Below are 22,005 nucleotides of genomic sequence, written 5' to 3' on the forward strand. Positions count from 1 at the left end.
TCTCCAAAAGAAAATGGTTGCTTAAAAAAAAAAAGCCAGCTTTCTGATATGGTAACATTTTAAATTCATTTATATCAATAAATGTAACAAATAAAAATATTTAGGTGTTCTAGCTGGTGACATTCCATCAGTGAAGAGATCCCTGCCCTGAGAGAGTTTATATATTAGTAGTGCATATGCCCTTATAGAGTTTATATATAGACCATCATCATAAATAGGCAAATTATGATACATGAGAAGGTCTTGACTGCTTAAAGAAACAAAAAGGCAGGGCAAGGAATGTTGGGGTGTCGTATTAGGATTTGTGGGGTTGGAAGGGAGCACTCCTTGATATTTTGGTGATTGTAGTCTAGGAAAAGTGAGTACAGAGAGAAGTAGAAACAAACCCAACCAATTTATTCCCTGACCAGCTCACAAAGTGATTCTGGAAATTCTAGGGCTCCTATTTTCCTCACATCAGCTCGAAATGAGTTGACTGCGGTTATTATTATCAGGCAGAAGTAGACGAGAACTCAGGAGGCTTACACAGATTTTTGAGGCAGTGGTCCTCTGTGGGTTGGATCAGGGCATCCTATCATGCCCTTGGGAAAACCTACTGCAGCATTTGTTGGCACATGGACCAGATTCATTAATTACCCATTTACCATTGATAACTAGATGGATAAGCAATAAGTCTGGACGTTCTAGTATCCCCTAAAAGTCAAGTATGTTACTATTAACCTAGGACTATGACTAATAAATTTTAACAGCATCGAACCTTTGGTTGTGGTAGCAACTCTAAAAAAGATTAGCCTCAGGAAAAGGAAAAGAAGATTGTTTCATTGATTAGCCCAAATTGGATCTTACTTTTTCCTACAAATAATTTGAAAAAGAGAAGGAAGAGAAAATAGAATAAAAACCTAACTCAGGTGTACAAAATGTATTTTTAAAACATAAGAAACATAATGCCTGTTTTCCCTCCCACCCTAGCCTATATTTATTTTGGCTGCTCACACCTCCTTCCGAGTGGCTGGTCAAAACATAAGTCCTTCTGGATTAAAGCTTGAACATGATTATGTTGGTCTACAAATTATCCTCCAAAAATCATTCCAAAAGCATTAACATATTTTGTATAGAAAATAAATAAAGATAAAAATATGTGAAGGAAAACTGGGAAATGCTTGCAGTTTCTATATGCTGCTATAATGTTGTATTTAGAAAGCTGTGATTATTTCACAAATGTTGCTCAAAATTCCCATGATCTGTGCTTTAGTTGTTATCAAGATAGATGTTTTCCGATGACAGTTTTATAGATGTTTTTGGATTGAGGAATATTTCTATAATACAAATAGTTTGTATTAAGGCCATAGGAGGAAACAGTAAAGAACATCTTGGGCTGCTTTAGAATATATATTGTTTGGCTTATTGTTTTTTATTGCCACTGAAAAATGGAAAATTTAGTGTACAAAAGTATTAGTAATGGAAGTAAAGAATCAGATTACTATTGGTAAATTAAATATCTAAATTTATTTTTATTTTTAGGGAACACTTCTATCTTTTCTTTTTCAATATTTGTTTCATCAACTTTTATGGTGATCCACTTTATTGCTCCATCTTAAGCCAAAAATGGAAGACATGTACACATACCGGAACCTTTAAAACAGTAGTTATGTTATAAAAAAGAAGAACAAAAAGCACTTGCCCAATTTTTCTTTGGAGCCAGTGTGATAATGTATTTCCAATGCAAATGATCAAGACATACAGTCTCCTTCCTCTTGGCTGTGCTACCTCCCTCCCACCCTTACACCACTGGAGAGACAGATGGCGACAATGGCCATATGGAACTGTGCTGGGTGTTAAGATTTTGTTGCTCAGCTCCAATCCCACCCTCCCATGTCCAGCTCTGTGATTCTGGGGCTGGGACTTTGCAAACAATGTTTATACTTTGCGAGGTGATCCCTGTTGGATGTTTGAACAGGAGACACTAGAGGAAGGGAGAACATTTGGAAGAGGAAGAAGGAACTTGTCTCTTCCTGTTTTGCTTCTTTTTTTTCACCACAGGGGTAGCATTTGGTTCCAGTTTCCAGGTTCTTCCAGCTGCTCCAGAACCAGAATCCTGGTACCTTAGAGGTGGCAGTGGCAGTGCCCCCTCTTCAGAGCTCCACAGGCCTGTTGTTAGAGCCCTTCCTCCAAGCTTTGGGGTCTAAACTCCCTCTGCTCCCAAAGGATATGTCTGAGTAGCTTCTGGCTGCTGTAACCAAGTGCCATAGACCGGATGACTTATAAACAATGGAAATCTATTTTTCACAATTCTGGATGCTAAAGGTCTGAGACCAGGGCACCAGCATGGTCAGTTCTGGTGAGGGCCTCTTCCTGGTTTGCAGACTGCTGTCTTCTTGTGTCCTCAGATGGTGGAGAGCAGAGAGAGAGAGAGTAAGCTCTCTCTTCTTAGAAGGGCCTGATGCAATTTGTGAAAGTTCCACCTTCCTGACATAATCACCTCCCAAAGGCCCCACCTTCTAATGCCATCACATTAGGGGGTAGGATTTCAACATATGCATTTGCAGGGTGCACAAACATTCAGTCCATAACAGGATGGTTGCTTCTTCTTACAGTTACTACTTCTGGTTACCTCTGTGTCCTTCTTTTACCTTTCCAGTTCTTGCACATCTGTCAAATTCTTCCTTACATGAAATTCTCTGTTTAAAAAGCAAGTACAGTCTATAATATCTATATTTGTGAGTGAACATGGACTAATGCTAGAAGCAAGTAGGAAAGTTTGTAAATGTGAGGGAATCTTCACATTCTGGACAAACTTCCATTAAATTCAGTAAATGAGGCAAAATTATGTGAGAAATAAATGAAAAGTAAAGAAGCAATAAATGCCTACATAATAGAAGTGTTTCAATTATTTATAAATTCCTCAACTTTTAAAGTAAAAATTTTGAGGCTAAAAACAGTGTCTAATACCTTTTATTAATCAACCTTCAAACCCTTAATGTAATGGCTTGCAATTATACATATTCAATTTTATTATGATGGGTTGGTCCATTCTTATAGGAGAAGAAGGAGAGAGTCTTTAAAAGAAAAAAGGATAAATATTACATACAGTGTCACTTTTCTGCTGTCCACATTCTTTCAGAGTGAGACATTTAGCCCTGAAGCATACCACACAGAATTGCAATAATAGAAGATTGCTTGATAGATGATTGATGCTATTATGTATTATAGATATGATACAGCTCATGCAGGCACTCAGCACTGGCCCAGAATATTATTATGTCTTTCCAATTCCCATGACAGTCTGACTTTTTTGTATTTCTTTCCCAGCTAACTTTTAATAGATAACACTGCTTTGTTTAAGAAAATAGAAACAACCTGTGATAAATAGTTACTTCGGTTGACCCCCATGAACTTCACCTCCTGGTATGCATGTCCTTGCCTAGTCTGTTCCACATTAACTCTGACCTTGTCCGTGTGTGACTTGTGTGGCCCATGGCACATCAGTAAGTATGAAGAAAACAGAACCATGATAAATACTTGTATATCAGGTGTGTCCTCTTGGAAATGCTTGCTCTTGCAAGCCAGCTGCCGTGCTGTAGAGGTTACTACTGAATCATGCAAGGCCGCAGAGAGAGAGATGCTACACGTTGAAAAACCATCTCCCAGCCAAGCTCCCAGCTGAAGACAGTACCATGAGTGCCCTCAGCTGCATCACATGGAGCAGAACTACCCACCTGAATCCAGTTGAACCCCAAAATAATGAGAAATAAATCATTGCTAAGCCACAATGTTATAAGTAGTTTGTTATGTAGCAATCTATAACTGGAACACACTAGAGAGAAATTTCCTTTTATTCTCATCACCAGATCAAGAACCAAACCAAAATTTATACCCAATTCCTCATGTTCTCTTCTTTGAGAGCAGAGGAAAAAGCCTTAATCCCACCCAAGGCTTGATGGGCTGTATTTCTCATCCTACTTTGCTTTCAGGGACTTTCCCCCTTCAGCGAACTCCTCTCACACCTTCATTAGTCTTTCCCTCTCTTCAGGACCTTCCTCATTACCATTCTAACATGTTCCCATTCCTCCCATAATTCACACAAGAATTTATATACATAAATTACCTTCATCCCTCTTCTCCTTGCAGCTACCACCCCATTTTTCTGCTTCTCTTCAAAGCCAACCTTCTCAAAAATTGGTGTTTGCTCTCTCCACTTCCTCACAGTCTATTTTCTGTCCAACCCCCCTCAAATTTGTTGAGAAATTCCTCTACCACTCTCCAAATTATTTTTTCACTGATAATCAATGACTACTATATTGCCAGATCAAATAGATTCATCTCTGTCCTTAACCTAGTTAAGCTCTCAATGATTTATCACCATTGATCACTGTATCTTAAAACCCTTTTTTCTCTTGGCTTCTAAAGTACTTCGTGTTTTCCTCCTGACTTCCTAGCTCCCTTTCCCCCATTTTCTTTCTTGGCTTCTCCCCCTGCACCTGAGTTCCATGCGGGTGGTTTCTAGACCTTCTGATCTTCGGCATTCTCTTTCAAGGTTCTGACAAGTATCTCAAGCGTATCCATCTGAAACATAGTTCCTTACTAATCTTTCCTTTCATGGTAATAATTCATCATATATACATTTGCTCAATCTAGAATCATCAGTGCTATGCTTGATTCTCTCACTTATTCTTTCAAAAATCATTTAATTGGGTACTTACTAGCACCAAACACTATATTCTATTAATACGATTCTTGTCTTACAGGAGTTCACTGGTTACAGTTGAAAACAGTCACATAGATGCATAATTTACAACTCAAAAAATGTGATAGTAGAGACAAAATAAAAACATGTCTATAAAAAAACAGGTAGTATTCAAGTACCATTCTAGAAAGTGGAGAAAACTATTTCAAATAGCCAAGTTCTGAAAAATTTTGCTCTCATTACAGGAACAATTCAGTATCTCTCTTGGCTGATTACTTTAAAGTAATGAAATAATTTAGCTCAAAATTATCCCTTAAGATGGAGAGTTCTCAGGTTGAAATAAATGTTTTCAGAGGCATTTCCCAACATAGAAAGTTCTCCTGTCAAGTTGCAGATTCTCATTGCAGCACTGGTTTATTCTCCTCCTTATCAGGTGTCTTCTAGTTATTTTCCCCTCAATGTTTCTACAGAATATGGCTATAAAATGCTCTTCATTTACTTCTCTCTGCATTCTTGTTTTGCTCTTATATAGCATAATTTTAGTATTTCAGGAAACTTGACATCTGCAGTAAACCTCCACCTCTTTGAAGACACATGAACATTATGTGATTGAAGAGTGGGGTACATTGCTTAACACACAGACATTTTTTTAAGCACATATTTGGTGACAACTTAAGTATTAATAACTACTTATTAAAAGCATATGCATATTTCACATGTCATGTGTTCTGGAAGCACTAGAAGATCAAGGATCAGAGAGAGTTTGGCCTATCTAGTGTCACGGTCTCTAGAAGTCCAAGGGCTAAGGGAAAATAATTGTGCTTCATTAATAAAATGTGGCTTTTATTGTGTCTTTAGAGGTAGGAAATGCCACAAATAATATTGAATGTTGCAAAGAATTTCTTTCCAGTTCAAAATACTCCCGTGGAGTGAGTAATTACTGATAACAGACTTAAGCTGGCATGTAATGGTGAAAAATAGTTCATAAGAATTAACTATTATTAGGTAACATATACCTGATGAGTAGACTTACTGTTAATCTCTGCAATTTTATTTCCAAATAAATAAAGATCAACTTCAATATATATTTAATGTAGTATGCTTCAGGAAATACAGTAGGGATATAAAGAATAGTAAGACTTTTAAATATACACAATTTAAAGGAGTAGATGGTCATACAGAAATGCTAGCAATGCCAAGAGTGGCCACACTCTATTTTCTAGGAAGGGTACACCTAGAAAAGAATGTTTAATTTTGGAAAAATACAGTTATGGGAAGAGGTGGGTAAGTCTTCACTTAGAGAAATTTTGAGGCAGGAATGTGAAGGACATGAGGAATTTTCCAAAGGCCAGGGGGAAGTAGGCTAGCGTTTCAAAACAGGTAATGCTATAAGAAATGGCAGGGGGCAGGAAGGAGGTGCATTTTCAGGGAGGAGGGAAAAGCTTAGGCTCAGAATACTGTGCTCTATGACATGTGGCAGAGCCGTGGGTGAACCGGAGCAGGAATGCATGGTTGGCTAACAGAGGCGGCCAGAGAGAGTTTGGAGGCTGATCTAGAGGGTGGCCTTTCTCTCAGACAAGTTCTAAACTAGATCTGTGCTTGAGAAATATAAAAGCTAAATACAACTCTTGCATTGATTTATTTGATAAAATAGCTCTGGCTGCTATATTTATAATTGAAGTATCTACAGATCTTTTACCGAAACTCACTGGTGGCTTACAATCTTTCATATTGCAAGAAAAAAATGTAAATGTAAGCAACAGCAAACATTTAATGAGACTTCATCTATATGGTGTTCTAGGATCCTTTGCTCACAGAAATTTTTTTCATAGTTAAGACGTATATATCCTGAGTATATCTATATCTGTGTCTATATCTAAATTTTTATCTTTCTCTATCTCTATCCCCAATAAGGAAGGAGTAGAGGTGGAATATGAACAGCTGCTTCAACAGGAAAGAGCACTTTTCCACTATTTACCACCAGTTCCACTGCTCCCACCCTGGTCTAAGCAACCACCGTATTTCACCTGTATTACTGCAACAGCCTCCTGACTGGTCTCCCTGATTAGGTATTTGACCCCTATGCATCTATCCTCAACAGTCACCACAATGGTTCTCCTCAAATATATTGTGTCACTCTCTGCTCAGACCCCTTAATGGCTCCCTCGGAGTAAATCCCAAAGCCCTCAGACAGCCTGTAAGGATGGCTCTCCAGGGTCACACCTTCTTCTTCCTCTCTGATCTCATTTCTTGGTTTTACCTTTTTCATCCAAAATGCTCCCCAGCACTAACCTCCTTGTTATGTGCCCTCCTGCCTTGGGCTTCTGCAGCTACTGATTTCTTTACTTAGAACACTCTGACTCAAGACAACCACATCTATCACTGCTCACCTTACTGTCTGTGCAGTGCTTATCAATTGATTGCCTCTCAGCTCCAAACCCATCTTCTTTTCCCACTTGTGACAAGAAATCTAGGTCCTATAAATATGTTCTCCTGGGCCAGCTGTCCCAACAATAAGCTTTGTCAGTAGAGGAAGCTGAGAGACATTGCATCAGAAAAGGCTTTGCTTCCTGGTCCCAGCATCTCACTGGGCAAGTTCCTGCAGTACAGGGGGCTTCTCCTCGCTCAACTCCTGCAGAAAGTGCAGCTCCTCTGGCATCTATCTCCCAAAACATCTAAAAGCCGTCAACTTCCTGCTGTCCCCAGGCAATCTTGTAGTAGATTTCCTGGTGAGAAAACCCCAGGAAGAGCTTTCTCCAGAAACCTAGAGGATGGTTTTCTGGCAAGTTCCAGAGGGTGAATTTCCAGCAAGTTCTGCCTGCACAGTTTCATAGCAATGTCTCTGCCATCCAGCAATGCACAACTATGTCCTCCCAACAAAGTCTGGATCTCATCCCTTAACAGGAGGGTTCTTTATCTCAGTCCTAAGGGGAGTGACTACTCCTTATACCTTCTAGTCTTACATTCTTCGCGGCTTGCTTTATTTGTTACCAGCTGATCCCCTGTGACTTAAATTCTCTGTTATAGGTAATGACTCTTTACAATAAACATTCCCTGTTCCAATTACTGTATGGTTTCTCTCTAGTGATTGGGCCTGCACTGATACAATGTCATAGCTCCAATATCAGGATGAAGTCTTTCCTGCCCTCTCTACTTAAAATTCCCTTCTGGATCTCTCTAGCTTTTTCTGGATTTTTCTTTCTTCCATAGCAGTGATTAACTTCCAGCATGCTAGCTGGTTTATGGATGTACCATGTTTATTGTTTATTAACTGCTTACTTCTGCTAGAATAGAAACACCTTGAAGGTAGGCATTATTTTCACTTTTGCCCATGGATGTATCTCAAACTCCTAGAAGAGTGCTTGGCACACAGTAGTGATTCAATAAATATTTGTTGAAGAAAAAATTCACATGGATGAAAAGAAGCTGTCTCTCTGAAGAATGACTATATTGGGGAAATTTAACCTGTTTTAAGTGTCTACAGTCAGGATTTCCATACACTTTGGGGACTGAAGCAGATGCTAATCCTTTCACTTGTCCTACGTTGTAAATTGCATAAGCTGCTTATCGCTATATATGTTCCCTGAGACACAATCTTTTCTTCTACCACCATGTAAGAATGTTGTTTCAACATTTCTATGTTCATTTAGCCATTTTAACCAAATCAGCAACTCTGTACTCACTTATTTTTTGAGTGTGGCAATTAATTTTACATTTAATCTACTTATATTGCTTGTCAAGCCAGTTCGCATATGTTGCTAAAACAATGATTTCCACAGTCATTGAACTCTAAATTTTGGTTAAGCACATAAGAGAACATGCCAGCTAAGGAACAGATCTATATAGCTCTGGCTTCCTTGATACATGTCCTTTTCCTTTCCAAAGCTTATATACCATGCAAATAGCCATAGCAAACAGGCAACTTTTATTTCTAATTTTCATTTCATTTCTACTTTTCATCTCTCTTCCTACTATTTAACATATGGGAGCAAGATCTTTTTACTATACAAAAGTGAGTATCTCTGATTTGAATTTTATCTCTATGTACTCTTAACTTTGTTTTAAAGTTAGCCCAGGCCTTTCTCATAGGGATGGAAGACTACATAAGATAAAATAAACATCTGTACTCTCCAAATAAAGATCATATACGGAGAGTTGAACTTTGGTTATTTGGAATTACAAGGTTATAACTCAGTTCAGTTTGGCACACTTTTTGAAGGTATAAGAGCATTCTCATTAAGTAGCAACATACTTCTTCGTTTTAAACATTTTTATAACAAATATTTTAAATTATATTGCATCCTATTTTCAATAATTTAAGACAATTCCTCTGAGAAGCCATCTCTGACTCTTCTAGTTTGGAGTATGTGCCCTTGATCTATGTTCATGATATACCTTGTACCTCCCCTTCCAAAGCACTGATCCCACTTTATTGTGACTGCTTGTTTGATTGTCAGTGGCCCTTGCTGGGTTATAATGACTCTTAGAAGATAGGATATATCCTTCCTGTTTCTTCATTACCTAGAATAGTGCCTGGCATATAGTAGATACTCAATAAGTATTTGTTGGCTAATGACATCCTCAAATCTATCACTACAAAAACTGAAAGCAATACAGGACAGATCATAACCAAGGCCTTCTGAGTGGGCGGTGCTCTTTAACTTGATACCAGAAGTGTGAATTCTTTAAACTTTGCTTAGTATTAGGTAGTAGTCCTTTCTGTTCCTGTTCCCATGCTTATCCATTACCTCTAATGTGTTACAGGGTTAGAGACATGAAAACAAGTTTACACTAAATAAAAATAATAAATAAAATTTTAAAACTGAAATTCTTAAGCTTTAGTGCAAGAAGAAGGAATTTGGCTTCCCAAGAGTCTTTTTTATTATTCTTAGTTTTCAGCTGTTCTGGTTAGATGAAGTTGTCAGAAAGCTGAAGTTTCCAAAGGATGATGTCTTCCCATGTTCTGCTTCATGTAGTCAACTTAATTCAATAAATATTAATAGCAAAAAATAAATTTTAAAAAAGAGCTAGTCTTAAATCACTACCCTCCCACTCAACAAGAAAAAATATAGAAAGAAACTCATTATAGAAGCTCTCAGTACAGACATAGGGCCATAAAATCAAAACACTCTTTATGCAATAAGTGTATGCTTCACTGAGGTCAATTAAAGGCAAGATTTATGCACACACGTAGTCACTCTGCCTTTCAAAAAAATGGTTTTACACACTCTTCTCTAAGGTAGAATGAAGAGCTGCTCAAAAGCTGGATGCCTATGGAATGGAAAAGCATAATTAATCTGAAAGAATATACCTGGTCTCTAAGAATATTATAGAAATGGCTAAGTAAAACCCTGAAATGTATAAGCATGGGAAAGATTAAAATTAACATCCAAATGTCATTGAATGAAAAGAAATCTGAGTTCTCTTTTTCATCTTAATTGAGAAACTTATTTTTTTAACCTTATCTGAATGGCACATGTTGGACATTCATTCTTTGATTTACATCATTTGGATAAACTAAAAGGTACACAGTGCCAACAACATGTTACAGCCTGTCAACAATATTCTTTGCTACACCCTATAATTCATTTGTGTATTCATCAAGATTTGGAAATGCAAAGCAACAGAAGAAACACAAAGTTTTACAAACCTGAGAGCAAGCCAAGCCATCTCATCTTTTAAATCATTCAGAATGGAGAATGGTTATTGCGTGACAAACAAAGCTGGGCATGAAGTGATATATGGAGGGACAATATGCATGCTCTGCAGATCATGAATCAGCAGGGTGTTCCTCTAAGCTCTCCAAATGCCTGAACTTCTTCCTACATTCAAGATGCCTGAGAGTGCATTAACTCTACATAGCAGTTAGTCTCCTGGAATACTTACTTATGAAAATGTTCACAATGAAAAATATTGCCATACAGTATTACCTATTAAGCCCTACTCTGTGGTAGGCAGTGAAGGCATAAAGGCAAAATGACAAGGTCCACATCTTTAAGGAGTGCTTAGACCCACTAGGATACAAAAAAAGGTAGGTAAATATTCAGAATAAAATATAATAGCAGATATAATGAAGTTGCAAAAAGCATAGTTCAATTGCAGATAAATGTGCTTATGGAAGTTATTACACAGAAGGTAGCAATTGACCTGGAACCTTGAAAGATGAGTAGAAATTTGATGTAAAGATTAATTTGGGGAAGACATTCCAGAGGAGGAAAGTTCACACGCAAGGGTACAGAGGCAGGAACAAGATTGGCTTCTTTAGAGAAAATTAGGTAGTTTGGGTCTGCTATGAGAGGCATGAATGGTGGGAGATGTGGATCTGGGAGCAGGCAGGGATCAGTTGATAAAGGTCATGCTAATGAGTCCACTTTTATCAGGTAGATAATGAGCAGGACTGTGACATAATCAGAAGAAATCATGAGCAGAATAGTGCCATAAAGGGATGTGCATGTGAGAAAAGTCCTCTCTGGAAGTGGTAGAGAGGATGGGTTTGGGAAAGTGAGGCTGTAGGAAAGGAGACCAGTTGGATGTCCATGCAATGATCCAGGTGTGAAACAAAGGTGGCCTGTGATAGGAGAGTAAAGTGCAAATGAATGGAGAGAGTCAGACATGAGAGGAGCAGAACTGGCTGGACTTGATGATTGACTAGAGGTCAGGTAAGGAGCTCAACCTGATAAGGCTCTAACATTTCTAACTTGGATGTCAAGATAGGAAATATGGAGGAAATGATTGGGGGAGTGTGGATACTATGACGTTGAAGACTCTCCTCATATCTACAGACAGCTGTTGGTCCAGAGATTCAGTTATACATGGACAATCTGTAGAAGTCATGACTTATTTATTCACAAAGATTAGAATGAGAAGATAGGAAAGCCAAAGACAGTCTGGAGACATCAGCACTTAAGAATCAGGCAGAACAGGAGATGCCTTCAAAGCAGACTGACAGAGTAGTAAGAGGAAGAAAACCAGAAGAGGGCCATGCATGGAAACCAAGGAGCAGAGGATTTAGGAAATATGGGAGTTCATAGTGCAAAATGCTAACGAGAAAAAACACAGGATAGAGGCTCCCAAGATTTGATTCCATGGCATGGTGAGGGCAGCATCAGAGAGCATTAAATGGTGGACCTGGAACAAATGAGAGTTGAGGCAGCAGAGCAAGCATGTGCAGAAGGCCTGTTAGCAGCCGCCAAGAAAGAAGGGAGGCAGTCTGGTGGTCTGAGGGAGCCGCCAGCCCATGGGTGCAGGATGGATGAGTTACTCCCATTTTCAGCATGCTTTATTGAATGGGGGAAGTTCATCCATTAGAAAGGCCCGGTGGCGCACTGGATAGTGCGCCGCTTGGGAAGCGTGGCGGCGCTCCCGCCTGAGGGTTCGGATCCCACATGCAGACCGGTTCCCGCTCACTGGCTGAGCGAGGCGCGGGAGCAACACCGAGGGCTGCAATCCCGTTGCCGGTCCCCGGTCCGGTACGGGGGCAACACTGAGGGTTGCGATCCGTTGCCGGACACGGAAAAAGACAAAAAAGACAAAAAAAAAAAGAGAAAGATTCCTTCCCGTTATCATTAAATCTATGAGACAGAGAGTGCGGGTATAAAGGAGATGAGGTCACTTTCTTAAAATAAAAAAAAATATTTTAACAGTTTGGTAAAGTACCAAATGCTTTATGTAGTCAACTGGGAAAAAAATGTTTTTATCAGAAATACTCTCAGAAAGACACTGACTGGGGTTGGAAGGATTGGGATGGGGCTAAGTAAACTCCCAGGGAACAAGCTTATGTAAGTATAGGCAGGCCATGAACTGCCTTCTGAGGACGGTGGTCTCAGTCCTCTTCAGAACTTAGGAACCAGACTGAAGTCTGTAGAAATGGAGGAGGGGTGAAGCTTTCATGGGAAGAGAGGTGAAGAGATGTAGGTCATTTAAGCAAGACAGGCTATGAACTCCTTTCCTCCAAATTCCTTACAAAGTCTTAGTAATTGGTAATCTAGTAATTTTCTGCATTATTCTCTAATGTTTCAGTAGAAATGCAATGAAGAGATAGATCTCTATCCAAGTTGGAGGCCCAGACAGAAACAGAGACCATGGCGAAAGTTGCAATGAGGGCTACATTCGGTCCTGTGCCTTATCCCCACTTCATTCACAGGCACTTGCTTTCTGAAGTCCATTTAGCCATTATTGGAAATGGATGCAGTTGTTGAAATCAAGAAGTTGCATAACTTGGGAACACATAGTTTCATTTTTATAGAGCATGAAAATGCTACTGAACAGGCAGAAAGATCAGGAAGGTACATAGCATAAATTACCATCACAAGTCCCTAAAACCCAAGGATTCTGGGGAAATAAAGGGCCATAGCACTAGGGAAGCACATTTGCTGTATCAAGCCAAGGATGCTGTGCCTTACCTGGCCCACAGCCATCTGGGGCTTCAGGGGACAGGGGACTGTGCTTCATCAAGTTAGTGCACTCAATCAACATGAGAGCCCACCAACTAGGAAAATCAGCAGTGAGGGTCAACTAGACTGATGTGTATGCACATTAGAACTTTAATATCTGCACTATTCTGGTGTCAATATTTCATCTGAATCTTTATGTTCTAAAAGTTCATTGGCCCTAGGGCTGCTGAACTAAGAACCTATTTTCTCACATCTTCCAGGTAAGGCTGAAACCAAAATAAATGGGATTTTCCAACTTTTGACCTAATAAAATCATCCAGGCACTTTGCAGAAGGAATGAACTCCATTTTATGGGGAAAAAAAGGAAAGCCAAACAGAGAAATAGAATAATCCTCAAATCAATGTCCTGATCACAATAGACACCCAGGTATTTAGGGCTTGTTGGTGTGTCATGGAAGAATCCATCTGTGCCAACAACAGGGATTATGAGTCCTCTTATGAGTCTAAGACACCGGGACAAGTTAGGCCAATGCAAGAGTCTTAATAGAAAAGTGTTGGATGAGACCATGAGAGAGGCTGGGCTGTTCTTTGGACTAGACAATAACCATGGTAAGGACTGAGAAAAAGAGGTGTTGCAGGGTGATTTGACTTGCCAACTGTTTCATCCATGAGCCTCGGGGTAATTTAGAAAAAGATCACACACGGTAGATGTATAACTCCATTTCCATCTGAGCCACACTTGGTCTGACAGATGGGTTTTACACTAGGAAGCCTAGCAGCTTCTGCTTCTGCCAACCTGGAAAGAGAAATCCAGGAATGTGGGCCATCGGTGGTAACCTCCTACCTCTCCTCGTCACAAAATAAGCAAGAATACGAACTAGAACACTATCCAATTGCAAAACAATGGCCATGTTGAGAGCTTGCTTTCTGCTTGCTTTGTGTTATATTCGTGTAGCACTAACTTGGGCTTTGAGCACTTCTCCGGAGCGTGCTGTGAAGTATAAGTGCCATTTGTTACGTGAACAAAGGCACTCAGCAGACAAGTGCAGTCATCTAAAGGAACCAGTCAAAAAGCCACCAGAAAATCCATTGCTGAAACCTTTGAAGGAACAAAAACTGTTGGTGAGAAAGGAAAAACCCTTTTAGGAAAAAAGCCAAATAAATTCAGCAAAAGCTAAGCAGATACTCAAAGGGCCTAATATGTCAGTGTTTTCTGAGACTCCACCATCTCATTTATCTTCAAGGTATAGCCAGAGAAGTTTCAGACGTGACTGTCATCACCTTAACCATCCTCTGACAGCTGAGAATACAGCCCAGCACTGAGAGAGGAAGGGAAGCAGCTTACTGAGCATCTGCTCTTTGCCAGACACTAGGACAGGTGCTTTTCTAGCTCACTTTTTTCTGCCTAACAACTTTATAAGACGGATTACTTTTGTACTGCTGCTTTCAGGTTATCACACATTTAACAGCTTAGAAATCAATGCCCTTTATTTGCTCCCACTTCTGTATATCAAAAGTCTGGACACAACAGAACCCAGAATGCTGGTCTCCCCTGCTTAGAGTCCTACAAACTGAAATCAAGGGGCAGCTGAGCTGAGTCCTCGTCAGGAGGTTCTGGGGAAAATCAACTTTTCAAGCTTATTCTTGTTGTTGGCAGAATTCAGGTCCTTGCAGTAATTGGACCAAGTTCCTGTTTTCTTGCTGATTTTCAGCCAGGGCTGCTCTCAACTCTCAGAGGCTGCCCACATGCCTTGCCACATTGTCCCCTTCATCCTCAAGCCAGAAACAGCGAGTCACGTCCAAGGAATATACAAGGCAAATAAAACAGGGAGTGGGGAACCTTGGGTACCATCTCAGAATTCTGCCCATGGCAAAAGGTCAATATTGCTATTGTCATTTACAAGTGAGGAAACTGAGGCTGACAGAAAGAGTGCTAAATGTAGGCAGCACTGATGTGACACCAAGGTCTGTTTGCTTCTAAAGCCCTGCTTTTCTACTAGGTCAGACTGGGTTGTAAAAGGAATAATCTTTTTTTATTATTATTTTATTTTACTTCTCGATATACATTGCAGTTGATTTTCATGCCCTTTTACCCATTCCTCTCGTCCCCCCCCCCAACATCGTATCTGTTCACTTGACTTAAATAGTTCAAGGAATTTTCGTGATTGTTGTGTTTTCTTCCCCCCTACTCTTTGTGTGTTTGTTTGTTTATTTATTTATTTATTTTTAGCTCCCACAAATAAGTGAGAACATGTGGTATTTCTCTTTCTGTGCCTGACTTATTTCACTTACTATAATTTTCTCTAAGTCCACCCATGTAGTTTTGAATGTTAGTATTTCGTTCTTTTTTATAGTAGAGTAGTACTCCAGAATAATCTTTATTTTTAAAAAAAATGTTATGAGTACCTTATAAGTGTTAGAGATTTGGACTGGTACCAGAAAGCAAAGTTGAGTATGTGGCTGGCCCTGACTCATGCTGATTTAAGTTTCTGACCCGGGAAATCTGTAAGTTCCCCAAGGTAATCAGCTCACTTAACTTGTTTCCTATCCTCTTTCTTCAAATGCCCTAAGGTTGTTTTTGAAGCTTTACTTTGGTAGAAAATCAGATTTGGGCACCTTTAAATTGTTAACACCAAATCGCCAAAGAGCAACAGGAAAAACAACACTATTAAAATGTGTTAAACTATTTCTTCCCTAGCTAAACAACTAATCACATGGAAGAAACTCACAGGCTGTCATGCCAGATTTTCTGGTTTCTAGAAATCATTCCTTTAGATCATTGCTGGCTCCGTGACCCAGATAGAGTAAAACAGGCTAAGCTGGAGAGTTGGAAACAAAATCGATCATAGGCAACACCGGGGAAAGGACCACTTCTGTTGTATTCGATAGAGCCCCAGTACGATGGGTAGACATTCAAAGCATTTGCTGAGCAAATGGAGGCATGAAAACCAAAATGATTTTCAAGAATATGATACATTGTTATTAACTATAATCACCGTGCTGTAAAATAGATGTCTTGAACTTATTCCTCCATTTAACTGAAATTTTGAATAATTTGACCCACATTTCCCCAAAACCCAGCCCCCAGCCCCTGGTAACCACCATTCTACTCTACTTGAGTTCAACTTTCTTAGACACCACATGCAAGTGAGATCACAGGTTATTTATCTTTCTATGTCTGGCTTATTTCACTTAAAATAATGTCCTCCAGGTTCATCTGTGTTGTCTCAAATGACAGGATTTCCTTATTTTTTAAGGCTGAATAATATTTCATTGTGTATATATATCACATTTTCCTTACCCTTTCCTCTGTTGATGGATTCATAGGTTGATTCTGTTTCTTGGCTATTGTGAATAATGCTGGAATAAACATGGTAATGCATATATATCTTCAATATACTGACGTTATTTCCTTTGGATATATATACCCAATAGTGGTATTGTTGGATCTATTTTAAATGTTTTGAGGAGCCTCCATATAGTTCTGGATAATGGCTGTACTAATTTACATTCCCACCAACAGTGTGTGGGAGTTTCGTTTTCTCTACATCTTCTATAGCACACTTGTTATCTTTCATCTTTTTTATGATAGCCATGTGTAAATGTTTAAGACTCTAACACGTAGACTGAGTCTGTGTGTCTTTTATTTTCCTTTCCTATTTGTTGTTAATACATGTGCTGCACCAAACCGAAGTCTCATGTTATTCAGGCCCATTAATAGGTGGTAACTGCACATTTGAAATAGTATTAACTTCTATTTAGATAGCAATTTCTTTTTACCACACCCCACTATTTGCTTTAGCCCACCAAGTTATCATAAGGCCATGAGGGAGACAGTGCATGATCAACTTTTCAGTTTTTTTAATCATTTTAAGAGTAAAGAAACAGTTTCATTGTATCATTTGCTTAAAGTTAATGTTTGCCTGCTGATTCTAAATACAGTATATTTTGCCCACATCACAGGGCATTTCTAACAATGACATTATTGAGAATGGGATGTATGTATTTACCTGAGGAATTGGTTTGGCTGCTGTCAGTTGCACAGTCCCTGCTTTTGCTGAATCACACATGAGACAGAGCTTGCAGGACCTCTCATTCTTTCTAGGTAACTCTTTTTTATTTCATCTAATCTTTCCTCAAAATAAGCAGGTACCAGACTGAAGCAATAGAAAAGGGTAATTAAAATATTTATAGTATACTAATTGCCAGTTTATGTTCTCCACTGTATATATATTTTAAAGGTGTTATTATTGTAGGAGATCCTAAAATAGAGTAGTAAATGCATATTTTAAAGTGACAAAATTAGAATTTTTAAACACAAATTTATACTTTTCTTGGTATGTGATTTTTTTGTTTGTGTTCAAGTTGTTTTATTTTTTTCCTCCTACTCTGAAAAACCATTTTGCTACAAGTCCAGTTCTTTTTACTTTTATCCACAAGGAAGTCATAATCCCCTACTTAAATAGAAGCTGGTTACCATGGAAATCATTCTAATGCCACTGAATCAATATTTTGATTTTGCTGACATTTAATGTAAAAAGAAAAGACAGGCTGAGATGTCTGAAAGTCATTTTTTATCTTTGTTATAATGTTGATAGCTAGAAAAATTGTAAAGAAAACATATGCTTTATAATGAACTCCAGTTAACTCATGATTATAAAGAACTGAGAATTCATAAAAGACCAATTTACATATTTATAAAATTTTGGCTTTGAGTAAACACATATGCACGCAACATTTTCCCAATCTCTGAACTGAACCTGGATTCTATTCTGTAATTATTGAGGTCATAACTTAGTAGAAGAAATTTAAGTGTGTCCAGTTTTACAATTGCCTTTTTGTTAAGTGTTCTGAAGAGAAAGTAAAAACTGCCTGGAGAATCACTTTTCTATAGAAATCTAACATTTCGGCACTGGTTCCTAATAACTCACTCAGTCCACTTAACACCCTCACAGACCCACTACAGCTGAAGTTTTCTCAATCTGTCCTGGAAGCTCCTTTCTGAGGAGAAATGTTGGACTTGGATCTAGTGTTTAATGAGCCTCACCAACCATAAAGTAATTTTCCAAGTCTAACTTGAGTCTTTGCTGCTGACTTTTAGTCCCATTGTCTTCATCTGCTTTCAGAAGAAATAGATTATAGAGTGACTGACTTTTGTGTGATGACTAGCCACCGGGAACCCTAGGTCATTAGATGGTGAAGGGATCTGAGAAATAATTAGGAGCCTGTCCAACTCAGGAACTAGTTACCTGAAGCATTCCAAACAAAGGGCAACTTGTTTTCTTTCTTTATTATTTTTTTTCTTTACTACTGAATCACCACCCAAATTTTTCTTCTGTGGGACAGTAATCATGATTTTTCCTATATTTTCACTCTAAGTACCCCAGCTCCCCCGCCCCTCAGGGCAGCTACTCTGAGGTGTGTATTTTATACCTTTCCAGGATGTTTCTGGCAGTAGAGACAGGTATTCTGCTTGATACCACATCCCTTACTGGCTTTCTTGTCTGTCCCATTTGTCCTCTCCTTGGGGTGGTTCTTTTATTCCCCTTTATTATAGAATCATTCCAGATTGTATTTAGGTCCTCATCAGTCAAATACCACTGTCTTAAATCAGTAATCCTCTCTTGCAAACAATCTAATGCAATTGATTATGTAGTTTTCTGGCAGTAAAAGTAGGAGAGAGATGACTTCTGGACACAGGATCATAGAAGACAGAGAGAAATTAAAGGCTCCATGTATCAATATCAAAGCAAACCTGACAACAATATTTAAAATTTAAAAAAGTCAGGTCTTGGGGGGCCTTTAGTATATTAACAAGTAAACTAAACACCTACATTGTTTCTAAAGGCACCAATGTGTTACAAGCAGAAGGACAGACTCATAACCCTGAATTGTGAGGAAAAAATCCAATTTATAACATACTCTAAGAAGGCAGAGGAGTAATAGAGTTACACAAATAAGCAGACATGCAGACTGGCACACAAACACACACACAGATACACAAATGTTCTTTGCAGTACTAGTCATCGCAGCTAAGCAAATTGCAAGGAACCTCAGTATTCATCAATGAGATATGATTAGATAAATTTGATGTACACTACTTTCCATAAAAATGGTGTTTCCTGACAAATTGAATGCCATGGGAAAAAGTCACAATAGACTAAGTGAAAATACAAAAGACAAAACTCTATGCACTATGATTTGAATTTTGCGAATAGGCATACACGTACATGTTATTCACATGTGCTCTCACACACATACACATGCACATATGATGCATTTTTGCATAAGTATATATGTAGTAGAAAAAACTGGAGCTAAGAGGAGATATTCCTTATCGAATTTGTGAATTGGCTCCATTTCCAGGCATTTATCTGTGTCATTCAATATGCACCGAAGCTACTGATTTTTGGCTAAAGGCAATTGGGCATCAATAAGGGAGAAAGGAGGGATGAGGATGATGGAAGAGTTGGCACATACCTCATGGGCACCTCGTCTCATGGACATTTGAGCTTCTGTGGAAAGATTAGGCCAAAAGATGAGGAAGCTTCTGTGAGGGGCTGGAGAGCCCAGATGACAAAGAACTCTGCCTAGTTGAGGCAAGGACTGTGTTGCTTCCATTCTCTGCTACAAACCACTGCAAAACTTGGTACCCTGGGGGCTCAGGAGAGCTTGCTGTGGAGAGGGTCAGGGATGGGCAGGGTGGAAGAAAGACTATGAGGCCTGGTAGAATACAGCTGTCAAACTGGTCACTGGCAGCACGGGAACTTTGAGATGTTTTCCAAAACTGATATGTAAAAATCTGAATGGGTTTGTGCAATGGGCTGAATATTTGTGTCCCCCCAAGTTAAAATATTGAAATCCTATCTCCCAGTGTGATAGTATAGGAGGTGGGGTCTTTGGGAGCTAATAAGGTCCTGAGGGTGGAGCCCTCACGAATGGGATTAGTGCTCTCATAAAAGAGATTGGTGAGGCCTTTCTGCTATGTAATGATATAAGAAGTCAGCAGTCTGCTAGCTGGAAGAGGGCCCTCACCAGAAATGACCATGCTGGCACTGTAATCTTGCACTTCCAGCCTCCAGAAATAAATGGCTGTTGTGTATGAGCCATTCAGTCCATGTTGATTTGTTACAGCAGCCTGAACTGACCAAGACAGCTTATATCAAAGCACACTTAAGACTACTCTACCACTAAGGGGTTCTCAGGAAAAGCTAAGGAAAGCTGAGACTTTACTTATTCAATTAAGGGCTAAAGAACTGGTGAGATCTGGTGTTAACATGACTTAGTTTATGTTCCTAGACCAGCAGGGAGGCTGGGATATATTTGATTTGTATGTTTCATAGCTGAAGAAATATATAGATAAAGGTAGAAATTAGAGATATAATTTGTAGAGTGATATATAGTTTACATGAATATACACACATACATGCATTGATTTATATTCACTGGCAGGAAATACACCAAAACATAAAAAACGATTATTTGTAAAAGATAAAATTAGAGGATTTTTTCCTTATATTTTCCTGCATTAAATTGTTACCCTAATAATCATATTTCTATGAATCATACAAATACTATTAATAAAAGCAAGAAAATATAAATTTTGGATATATTTCTAGGCAAAATAATTTTCTAATATTTCGAAGCCTTTGTAGCTTGAAGGGGATAAGGAAACTCACATATCACCTTCCCTTTATAATGAATCCAATTCAATATACTCTTCTGGGTGGCATTTGGCAATACACCAATAAATAAATCACAGCCCCTTGATTCTTCTTTTCTAGGACTTCAGGGTGGTGGAAGCAGGCTTGCGTGACCCCTGTGGTGGATTTCTGGGGAGTGGGCACACGGCACACATTACCTTCAGTTCTCTCGGGGGGCTTGCTGCTCTTGCTGGCTGCTGGGCTGTTGACCGTCTCCGATGAGGTGCTCAGCTTGGTGCTGGGGTCCCTCTTGGGCTTGGGTGGTGGCTGTCTTCGGGAGCCACAGCTGCTGTCATCATCTGCACCCCCGACAGAGTGCAGAGACTGTGATCTCACAGAGAAGCCACTGGAACACGGATGGGGGAGTCTGTCCTGAGGAGCAGGCATTGTCATGAAGCCCATGCGGAAATGTTTGCCCACGTAACTCCCTTCGTGGCTGCGCCCTACTTCTCCACCTATGCTGTAAAAGAAAGCAGACCAAAAGCCATGAAGACAAAATGAGCCAGGGAATGCAGGATCATAGATATGAGCATGTGTATTTCACATACATGTGAAATTTTAAATTTTCATTTGAGACTGGTGAAGAAACATACCCTTTTACAAAAGGCTGCTTTATAAAACTACTTTGAGTAGCACGAAAGCATTTTTTACTTTCTATTAAATTGTGAGAATAAAGCAAATACAATTTGATTATAATCAGAAGTCTCAGAAATCTTAACACTGGGTTGGCCGGTTAGCTCAGCTGGTTACAGCCTGGTGCTATAACACTAAGGTCAAGGGTTCGGATCCCTGTATCGGCCAGCTGCCAAAAAAAAGGCGGGGAAAGAAAAGAAATCTTAGCACTTACTCCCAGATATCTTAATATCCAGACACACTCAATATCACAATAAAAAAAATACTGCATAGCACACACTGTCTTCAATTGCTTTTCTTTACTTTGAAGTAAATCTTACCAGTGGCTTAAAAAGTAAAGGATTCAATGACAATGACCCATAGACTACCTTTTAACAGGTGACTGAGTCCAATGGTGAACATGTGAGATTCTTCTTCACTTTATCAAAGTCATCTCTACAGTTATGTGCTTAATATATTGGGGAAAATTAAACAAACAACAAAGCTTCTGTTGCCAAGCATAGGAAAGAAAAGGAAGGAAGGAAGGAAGGAAGGAAGGAAGGAAGGAAGGAAGGAAGGAAGGAAGGAAGGGAGGGAGGGAGGGAGGGAGGGT

The 22,005-nt window shown here is 39.1% G+C and overlaps 1 protein-coding gene across 2 annotated transcripts in view; it reads right to left on the reverse strand.

The window, feature by feature from the left end:
* The window catches only part of NYAP2 (neuronal tyrosine-phosphorylated phosphoinositide-3-kinase adaptor 2), a 289,251-nt gene that overhangs the window by 153,408 nt on the left and 113,838 nt on the right, over window positions 1-22,005 (reverse strand). Inside the window, exon 4 of one of the 2 annotated variants that reach the window (XM_008575930.1) lies at window positions 20,939-21,240. In XM_008575930.1, coding sequence (XP_008574152.1) covers window positions 20,939-21,240 — 302 coding nt within the window. The remainder of the gene's footprint in view (window positions 1-20,938; window positions 21,241-22,005) is intronic. The other variant, XM_008575931.1, reaches the window with a different exon arrangement.

The sequence above is a fragment of the Galeopterus variegatus genome, unplaced genomic scaffold (assembly GCF_000696425.1).
Source record: "Galeopterus variegatus unplaced genomic scaffold, G_variegatus-3.0.2 Scaffold1258, whole genome shotgun sequence".
Taxonomy (NCBI): domain Eukaryota; kingdom Metazoa; phylum Chordata; class Mammalia; order Dermoptera; family Cynocephalidae; genus Galeopterus; species Galeopterus variegatus.